The sequence below is a fragment of the Notolepis coatsorum genome (genome assembly GCF_963971535.1).
Source record: "Notolepis coatsorum genome assembly, chromosome: 16".
NCBI lineage: Eukaryota > Metazoa > Chordata > Actinopteri > Aulopiformes > Paralepididae > Notolepis > Notolepis coatsorum.
In genome coordinates, this window is record NC_140180.1 from 41,371,100 (window position 1) to 41,381,911 (window position 10,812).

At 42.9% G+C, this 10,812-nt stretch overlaps 1 protein-coding gene across 1 annotated transcript in view; it reads right to left on the minus strand.

Annotated features, from left to right (window-relative positions):
- Positions 1 to 9,344, minus strand: part of LOC311242950 (transcription factor COE1) — a gene marked incomplete at its 3' end in the record, with an annotated part of 134,655 nt that extends 125,311 nt beyond the window's left edge. The window contains 1 exon segment of the mRNA XM_084332016.1: positions 8,815 to 9,344. Within this exon segment, the coding sequence (XP_084188142.1) occupies positions 8,815 to 8,948 (134 nt within the window). The 5' untranslated portion in view covers positions 8,949 to 9,344.
- Positions 9,345 to 10,812: the final 1,468 nt, after the last annotated feature.

The following is a 10,812-nucleotide window of genomic DNA, read 5'->3' on the forward strand; positions in this document are numbered from 1 at the left end:
TTCTATCTTGTCTCCTCTTTTCTCCTCTTATCTCCCCTCCTCTTCTCTTCTCTCCCCTCCTCTCCTTTCCTCTCATCTCCTCTTCTCTCCTCCTCATTCTCTTCCTCCTGTACTCTCCTCCTCTCTTATCTCATCTCCCCTCCTCCCCTATTCTCTCTCCTCTCCTCCCTTCTTCTCTCCTCTCCCCTTCCTCTCCTCTTCTCTCCCCCCTCTCATCCCTCTTCTCTCTCGCATTTCACTGTATACTTGTATGCTGTGACAAATAAACTCTTGACTTGACTTGACTCCTCTCCTCTCCCTTCCTCTCCTCTCCTCGTCCTTTTTTCATCCTTCTCTCTCCTCTCCTTCTCTCCCCTCCTCTCCTCCCCTCCTCTCTCTCTCCTCTCCTCTCCCCTCCTGATCCTTTTTTCGTCCCTTCTCTCTCCTATCCTTCTCTCCCCTCCTCTCCTCCCCTCTTCTCTCTCCTCTCTTCCCCTCCTCCCCTCTCCTCAGGACAGGATAAAGACCCCAGAACTTGATTTTCAATTAAATTGGTGTCCCAAGACAATGTTATTTACTTATGTAAACTACATGAATATTCCAACCAGTAATGCACCCCAAATTCTAGTAGTCAGTCTCATAATGAATCTCTTCTGACTGACTGACTGACTGACTGACTGACTGACTGACTGACAGACTGAGTCCTTGTCAGTTTGTGGCACTATCACAACCCAAGTGTGTGTGTGTGTGTGTGTGTGTGTGTGTGTGTGTGTGTGTGTGTGTGTGTGTGTGTGTGTGTGTGTGTGTGTGTGTGTGTGTGTGTGTGTGTGTGTGTGTGTGTGTGTGTGTGTGTGTGTGTGTGTGTGTGTGTGTGTTGTTTACATCTCACTAGCAGCATAATCAAGTGACAAGCCACACGCATTCTGGGGTGTGACAGATTATATGAAATGGAATTACAGTAATCGGATAACCAAGAACATTTTTATCAGTTACATTTAAAAACATGATGGTAATCGGGTAAAAAAATTTTGGTAATGGTTATGTATGCTGAAAATAATTTGTCTTTACTATTTGCATGACAACTCTGAACTGGAATAGATTGTTTTTACAGTGACTGCTAATTCTATAGATTTTAGATATAAAGTAATCTACAAGTACTAAGCACATTTCTTTACTTTTGGGTTACGTCCAAATGATTACCATAGGCCTGTGCAAATTTCATGATTCATAAAACTATGTAGGTGTTGTCACTAAATCTTCAGCCCAGCCCACTGTACTTTGGGTCAGCAATGCATGTACAAGGCCGTCAAACGGAGATAAGAGGAGAGGAGAGGAGAAGAGAGGAGAGGAGAGGAGAGGAGAGGAGAGGAGAGGAGAGGAGAGGAGAGGAGAGGAGAGGAGAGGAGAGGAGAGGAGAGGAGAGGAGAGGAGAGGATAGGAGGGAAGAGAAAAAGGACAAAAGGGACAATTTGCTAAATATATGCTAGATGTATGCATACTAGGGGTGTAACGGTACACAAAAACCATGGTACGGTACGTACCTCGGTTTTGAAGTCAAGGTTCGGTACGGTTTTCGGTACAGTGGGGGAAAGTTTGGCTTTCCATGTTCCACTCAGGGATGATGTAGTGTGCAGTAACGAATTGTACTTGTAGGGCTGTCAAAGAATATTCTATATTGAAATTAATAATCAACTAGTAAAAAAAATTATAATAATATTATATTAGATTGTGAAAAAAACTGCCCCCGGTGGGCGGTCATTAGTGGTTATACCGTTGTATTCGTTCGGTACACTACACAGCCGTTCGGTACGGTACGGTACACACTGAAACTTGTTTGGTTCGGTACGGATACGTGTTTACACCCCTAATGCATACAGTGGAAACACACACAGACACACATACACACACATAGACACAAACACACACAGACTAGATCCACAAAGAGTGGATTGCACGGAGCAAGTTGCACCCTTACTTAAAATTCATTATGAATTGAAAATGGGGGACCCTGGTGTAAACAAGACAAAAGTCTTTCTCTGGTCTGCATCCCCTTAACAATTGTGTGTATTGAGCCGTACTGTATTGTACCCATTCTGCAATCTGTTAATAACATTTTCATTCAATCAATCACGTGCAGTCTTGTTTACATCAGGGTCCCCCATTTTCAATTCATAATGAATTGTAAGTAAGGGTGCAACTTGCTCCGTGCAATCCATTCTTTGTGGATCTAGCCAACAATCTTTCACTTTTAGTATGAGTAATGTTCAAACACATCGGACTGTGTGTGAAAAAAAAGAGGAGAATGTAAAACAAAGCAAAAATCCCTGTTTAAAAAAAACTATTTTAAGGCATTGAGATCCCGAATCTATTTACATTTTCTGTTTTTTTACAGTATATCAATCAGAAGTGCTCTTTGATGGGAACAGACGACAGTCTTCAGTAAGAGCTCTTATGATTCCTCACACATCCAGATAGATTTCAAATCACTTCAGGGAATTTACTGAACAGTTCAGATTAAGGAGCGCCTTGCCAAAGAATCAGAGGTTGTTTTTTTTCCACGCTAGATATTTCCGACGGTCAGGGGCGATACAGAACGCTAACACAAATTGGTATCAGCAAGACCTAGGGGAACGGGCCAAACTAAAGATTTACATTCATAAGAGCGTATCTGCTTTTTACACAGATATTTTCACACATGAAACACCTCATGCTATGTACTAATTGGCACACACACATACTGTACACACACACACACACACACACACACACACACACACACACACACACACACACACACACACACACACACACACACACATAACCAAACACCCATCAGGTACTCAGCTACCATTTTCCATAAGTAGAGTATCATGGAGTAAGCCCTCAGTCTATGGACTAATTTGTTGGTAATTGCAGCATGACAGGAACAGCCATTCCTGCATTGAACCAATGTTTCCCCGAGCTAGCTGGGCTAATTAGAAATGACACACACTGTTAAGGTGCACAAATAGAAATCAGTCACCAGGCGTTACCCTGTTCACACGCGGGGACCTAGCCGCCTCTAAGACATGATGGTGCGCAGAGGTTTCCCTGACCAAAAAAAAGGTATCATGGTATTTCCACAAGAAAGGTTCATATTTCAATTGAATCATACCATGGTATAGTTCAAGTGCAAAAGTGGTAGCGTCCGTGGTTATACATGACTTTTACCATGGCAGTAGCATTGTAGATTATTTATACGATGACCAGTGCCATGGTACAAGTGAAATTTGCACCAAACTATACCGTGGTACTTTTTTGTAAGGGTTAGCGTCTACACTACAGCCACAGCGCAAACCTCCGAGGCGGTGTCTATATCTGTCTATATGTTAATATCACCTTGTGCTGTCACAACCTCAAATAGTATAACATGAATAACATCATCAGAAGACATTTTAAAGTTGCCAGATATTTGCTCGAGTTGTTTTCTAGTCGTTGAAATCTTTGGGGAAACTTTCAGTCATTTAGATTTAGCAGAATACCTTAGAAATTCCGATAGCAAATATATAGTATATATTATCCTAAGAGCAGATTCTGAGCAACCCCAACATGTATCCCCTCCAGAAAAAACAGTGCAACTGGAACAGCTGGAGTGGCGGAATTTCAGCATTTTTCTTCCAGTCAGCTATTTCTCAGCCTACATCTACATATTCTTTTTTTTTTCTTTTTTACAAGACCCTGTCAAACATGCGCTGCAGGTCCAGCACCGACACACCTGCCCCGAGACTACAAATCAAACGCACATGCACAGAAAAACACATAAACACACACAAACTACACGTGCGTGCGCACACACACACACACACACACACACACACACACACACACACACACACAACACAACACAAAAGAGAAAGTCCTTGGCCACAGCTGAGACCATTAGCTTAGTCACCTGTACATTTCTAATGGGGGTCATAAATGTGGCAGTCCGCACACAAGCTCCCACTAATTGTTTACACGTTTAGAAAGGGTGGAGCAGGGGTTGGTGGGTCGGTGGGTGGTTGGGGGGGGTGGGTCATCTGGCGACAGAAAACACTTGTTTCTGATTAGAATTTCTATGGTGTATGTGTGTGTGTGCGTGTGTGTGTGTGTGTGTGTGTGTCTGTGTGTGTGTGTGTGTGTGTGTGTGTGTGTGTGTGTGTGTGTGTGTGTGTGTGTGTGTGTGTGTGTGTGTGTGTGTGTGTGTGTGTGTGTGTGTGCGCGCACTGTAGCCTCTGATATTTACCAGAGCAAGACAAAGAGTTAAAGTCAAGTGTCTTAAAGTATACATTTGTGTGTGAGTCACCTTCAGTTTCATGTTATCACTTACGCTGTGATGTGTTGGGAGAGAAGGCACAGCGAGAGGAGACTGCCACGAGATATCGTGCGGTGGGAAGAGAGAGAGAGAGAGAGAGAGGCGTGTGTATTTTTAATTATCTAACACTTTTAACACCGAACCACGGTCGGGTTCGGGGGGAATTTAATTGAGTGTATATATGCCCGCGTGCTTGGAGAAGGCAGGGTGTTGACAGATGCAAATGCTGTTGGAAAGTGCTTTTTTTTCTCCTCTCTCTCTCACCAGCAGAAAAATAAGACTTAAAGGCCGCCTTGCGATCAAAGCGCCTCCCTTGACCTCTTAATCATTCCAGCCTGGTGATAAGTTACAGTGCTCCAGCCAAAATCTCTCACCGGTGGCATGTAGCATATATCAATGCCACTCGCTCCAAATATGTCTGTGAGTACAAATGGGCTTTTTTCTCTCCCTCTTCCCCACATCAACCCCCGCGGGCCACATGGGAGCATTGTCTCCGTATTTTGAGGCCGGTGACTGGTGATGATTGAGCCAATGACAAATGGCGCTGCGGACCTGGGATCCCTGGTTAGCTATCAGTCACCTGAGCTCCCTCTCGGCCACTCACTCCAGCGAGCTTGGGAACCTGTACTTTATTAACTCTGACACACACGTACCTACGGGCGTATACGCACACACACATGGCCCCTGGCCCCCCTTGTGTTTTCCACCCCCCAAAAGACATAGACAAGGGGGCAGCATAATTCACTTTGCAGGGTTTTCACAGTGTCAGGGTGGGCAACAGGGTGGGTCAGGGGAAATCTGTTCACTGGAGCCTCGGCAGCCCCCTCAGTCAGGCACACACACACATGCACTCTCCCTCTTTATCTCTCTCTGACACACACACACACACACACACACACACACACACACACACACACACACACACACACACACACACACACACACACACACACACACACACACACACACACACACACAAGCAGACTCAGATGTATGGGCTTGATGATTAGAGACACCATCCCATGACTGGAAGGTCACAGGTTCGATCCCCACTGCAGCCAGTGTCCATCCCTGTGTCCAAGCGTCCTTGAGCAAGACACTGAGCCTTCAACGAGGGCGCCGCTAACGGCTGATCCTGCACTCTGACCCCTCTGAATGTCACGCGTTGCATATGTGTATCATAATGTGCAAAAAGAACAAATATCCATACCATGTGTGCAATGGTGGATTTGAAATTCCTACCAAAAACACACGTGCGCGTGCAAGGACACACAACGCACACACATGCTCACGTGAATATGCACATACACACACACAGTCAATTTCGCAGAGTACATTTTACTCAAACTGAGTCAAATGTACTCAGTTTGAGTCAAATTTACTCCGCAAAATTTACTGTGCACATTCAAGAGCATGACGGATAACATCAGACAATGATTCAATTCTCCAAATATAGAACCACAACGAACACTACATATTAACACTAACGCCACATATTAACACCAACACTAACACCACATAATATATCTGAATTATATTAAGTTCCATTTAGCTGTCAGATGTTGCCATGTGATCAAACGTAAGCAGGACAGAGATCAAGCTGTGACCATCATGTCACGCGTTGAGGCCAAGGTTCCTGTCCCTCTACCAAGCATTAGGTGAGCCTAACTTCACATACTGTGTTGTGTCCACCTGATATTTACAACACAGCCATAAGTCACTGTCCACCAGACTGTACTCATCAAACCAGGGATATAAAGTTTTAACAAGAAGAAAATGTGTTCGACAACCATTGTCTTGACTATACACTTCACAATTCTATGTACTACACCATAATACATCACTGTGGGCAGCGTGTACCAGACACTAAAAGCAATGTTTACATTTATAGTGGGTTAGTATACAGTAACAGCCTTATGTTCACTGATATATAATCCCTGAGCGCACACACACACACACATACACCGCTCATCCAAAAGATCTATACTGACAGTATGATATGTTTGTGTGCATAAAGCCACAGAAATCTAAGTGATCATAACCACATATACACATTTAGTCATATGTAATGACGTCATATGCCATGTAAAATATAGCTACTTTTTTTTATTATTATTATTATTCAAACTTTGCAAAAATAATTTCAAACCGTTCAACAAATCATGGGAGAATGTTCACGGTCACATTCTGACCATAAAATGCACAAGAAAGTGATTTTATTATATGTGGTTATTTTTAGAGTTTGTGTCATGAGTCTATCAAATTAAAGATCTACAACTTATCAAAGTGCACCCTATATTAATATGTATGTTGAGTATGGCAGTCTATGTTGTATCCATGTACAAGTAATGTATGCACATTATCATTTTTATATCATAGGAACTGGGGTACAGGATATCACTAACTGCAATGGTCTCTTTTGAACTAATCTGATAGATGGGCAAAGCTGCCTCATTCAACAGTCATGCAGTAACTGGATCAATAGGGGTATTGCTTTCACTTATGTGTGTGGCATTGCTTTTTGATCAGCTCTTGTGACATTGGTATTGTATTGCAGCTAAACAAGTTAGGCTACAACAGGTGTAAAATATATTTACAAATAAAAAAACATCAAATAGATGAATAGATGACTAAATAAGTAGGCCATACTAATTTAGGGCGCATGGGTTCAATTTCAAACTTTATACACTAGTTATTTAAGATGATGAAATAATAATGAAAGCCATAATTTTCCGTCGAGAGTATGACAAACTAAAACGCCCTTAACATGAATACATGGGTCATTCTGTATTTCGGTAAACCTGCCGGGTGCACGTGCGACCTCAGACTATACGGTTAAAGCGCTCGCTCACCCGTGAGCGCTGCACGCGGGACATGTCGACTGAGCCGCTTATCGCACTTGAACCCCCGGTAGGGTGAACGTCTGAGCACCACGGTGTGACAAGTGGATCCCCGGGTCAGACAGGTGGACCTTCCCCGTGCGGTTCACTAAACGCTTCGTCCAACATGACACCTAACTCGGTGGCGTTGGGATTAAGGGGGTTCTTTTTTTGAAATGTTGAAAGTAAAACGTGGCCATAATTAAACTATTTAAACCACAATGAAACTTTTTCTATGGAAGAGTTGGGCATCACTCAGGGAGATATTTCCCCCCCGCTGTATAGTTTTGGGGGCCTAAAGGGAAAGCTAGAGACTTTACACGTCGAATCAGGCATATAAAAGTTCTTGCAAGGAAAAAACGTGAGATAATCACATTCATTGTATTTTTGTTTTTAACACGTTTTGTATTTAACAAAACATAAACAAGTCAAAATGTGTAGCAGATCTGGTTGGATTATATTTTATTATTCTTTCTTATTTTACTTTACATTCTTATACTGAAGTTGCCAATTTAACATAATTCACAAGTGCACTTTTCCCTCACTCTATGACCATATTCCAACCAAATTAGGTATATAAAAATACAAATGCAATACAAATATTTAAATAGGAAAACATTCTTATTTATATAGATATCCCGAAGATTAGACTATATAAAAAAATATACCCAATTTAAATATTTGATTGGTGTATCGTGCAAGAAAACACGTGCATGCGATCTCAAAACGAACGTGTATTTCATACTGAGGGGTATTGTTTTATTTTAGCAAAATGATCCAAATACAACGTTGCCCCCACAGACCCCCAAGAGCTTAAGTTACAGACTCGGTCCGACTCCTTGCGCAATTTACACTCACAGAAGTTTGGGCAGTGAACTTGGTCTACTGAGTTGTCAGTTGACAAGGGGAATTTGCTGTCTCTGGAGACAATGGTGTGAAAATATACAGGAAACATCTGCTACGTTTTTAGTTTTTATTATTGGCCTATTGTTTTCCCTTTTTTTCCCCAAGTCAATATTTATGACACTTGGTGCATGGTTGCATGCATTGCATTGCACATGCTAAAGTTTGCGTTCTGTCTGCATCGTTAAGTCCCTCCACAGAGATGGGATGTACAAACACTCGGTACACGTGGAAAGCCCCAGTGTGTCCTTTGCAATAACACAATGCGCACCTATATTTTATAACTACCCGATATATATGACTTATAACGCAAGGGGTCAAAGAGTTACTTCTTCGCAGGAGGATATAGGCAATAATAACCACAACCACATATGATACCGCCGCGAGTTAGTGAAATGTCTTATAAGCTGCTGTGACACCACGCAGAAGTATAACATGGAAAAACATCCAAAACTCAAAAGGAGTATCCCATGTGTGCGATATGCATCTCTCTGTGCACGTCAGTGCGCTCTTCGCGCATGCAGTGTTTACAAAATAGCATGTTATTAAAAGGCGAATAATACAGTTTGGAAGATGTTGCATGATTTTCGTGTTCTGCAGAAATTCTCCTTTGCTAACCGCAGTGTTCGGTGGGTTTGGTCGGGATACCTGCACACAGCCGTGTCATTGCTCTATCGAGTGCTTCTCATGTGCTGCTGGCTCTTCCTACGTGATATTTACCTTTGGGCGGCTGTGTTGGCGTCCAAAATCCCCGCGCTCTGCATCCACGAGCGGACCGGTGTCATGCCACTGGTGAGCGGTTCCTCCTTCATGGTCAGGGCTCCCCGCGGGAGGCTGTCCTGGATGGAGAACATGAAAGTGACCTTCTGGGAGCTTCGCTCTTCGCCAAGTAATCCTCCCGCAACACCACTCAAAAAGGACAAGGCCACCTGGATTAACTACGAAGCAAAGTGGGAAGCAAAGGGGAGAATGTTCCCCAAAGTGCAACAAGGGGGGGGGGATCGCTATAGCGGGTCCTTATCCAAAGACGAGCGCCGGGTGTATCCCTCTGGGTTTTCCGCTTTATTTTAAATTCCAGCCCCAGATCAGTTCGCTCGGGCTTTAGCCGGGTCTCTCGAGTTAAAAGAGGGTGGAGAGAAAGGGCGAAGTGTTAGAACAGTTAAAGCATCTCAAAGGAGCAGAATCAACCGGGATCTAGAAGACCTTTTCGTCGGGAGGACAGAGAGGGGAGATGCCGCCTGAGTCGAGCTTGATCAGAAGAAGGCGAGCATACGCGCACGGGATTGTGAAATGAAAAGTGGGATAAAACAAGCGACTGCTTCAAAAAGGAGTAAAATGAAATGATTACCAAACAAGAGGGAGGGACAGACCATGGAAGGCTTGCTCTCCCGGGGGAAATGGGGGATTGGGTAGCAAGAAATCTCATTCCCTCCCTCCCCGTTTCTTTCTGCTTCCTCTGTCCCGGAGGAGCGCACCTTCTCTCGGGTTCGGAGGCTCCGGTGTTCTCGGGGGGGACCAGCGTGGACTCGGCGTGGGCGGAGACAGCACCGTACAAGGAGACGCTATTTACATATCGAGCGCGCCTCCTGCCGCGCATTGGTCCAAGCCATGCCGTGCGTCATTTTTTGAATTCGCCGCAAAAAAAAGGTTTCCGCGTGTTTATCCATACAGGGAAAGCTGTCTGTGCACATGGACGCTTGTGTATAGATTATACCTTTCTCGTTTAATCACAATATTAGCATGTTGGCATCGTTAATGAAGAGGCTCATAACCGTAGCACCTCAACTGACTGCATGCATTGATATTGCGCCCCGCGCTATAAGAATCACAATCCATTATTTTCTACCAACAGCCACGGTGTGTTTATTTTTTATTTTTTTATCCATCTGCTTTATTACACAATAGACTGATGTCTCTCCAATTAGACTAAATAGTGCAAGTTTGACACTCGCATCGGTCGTCAAAGCTGTTAATGAAGCAAGGGAGCGATAAACACATTTAGACATGCGCGCGGCATACATTATCTGGCACATTATGCGCTTTTACGCACGGGCATAATGGCCTTTTACCTGGTGTTTCTCTCTCTCGCTCACACACACACACACACACACACGCACAGACCATAGTTCCCGCGTGCTCAGTCAATCATGTGGTGAACGTCCCACACATTTTGACTAACTGGCTGAGATCTGTTAGATATTTGCACATATGTCTCGTCATTAGTGTAATAATTTGGCTCCTCTGATCGCGCTAGGCCATAATATTCATTGGTCATTCAGTGAAGTGACATTTCTTTAAATTGACTTTGAATAGAGGGGCAGGCATCTAATTTGAACAATTTAAGCAATTACCAATTCTCATTTTCTGCAGTCTATTATTAACTGAGTATTAAAATATAATAGCTCACTACTACTATTACTACTACTCTACTACTAATAGTATTTCTATAGACTAATATTATTAGGATTGTTATGATTATCATTATTATTGTTGTTATTATTATTATTATTATTATTAACGATATTAATAATAAGAATAATAATACGACAACAACAACCAAAAACAATAATAACAATTACAAAAAAAAAGTATTAAAAATGCCCCGGAATTATTAAAAATGCCATTTGATCATCATTACCCGGTTCACTTTTATATTTTGGTTTCTGATATTTTCAGCAGTCATTTTCATAGCAGGAGAAAAATCTTCGTTAATTAGCG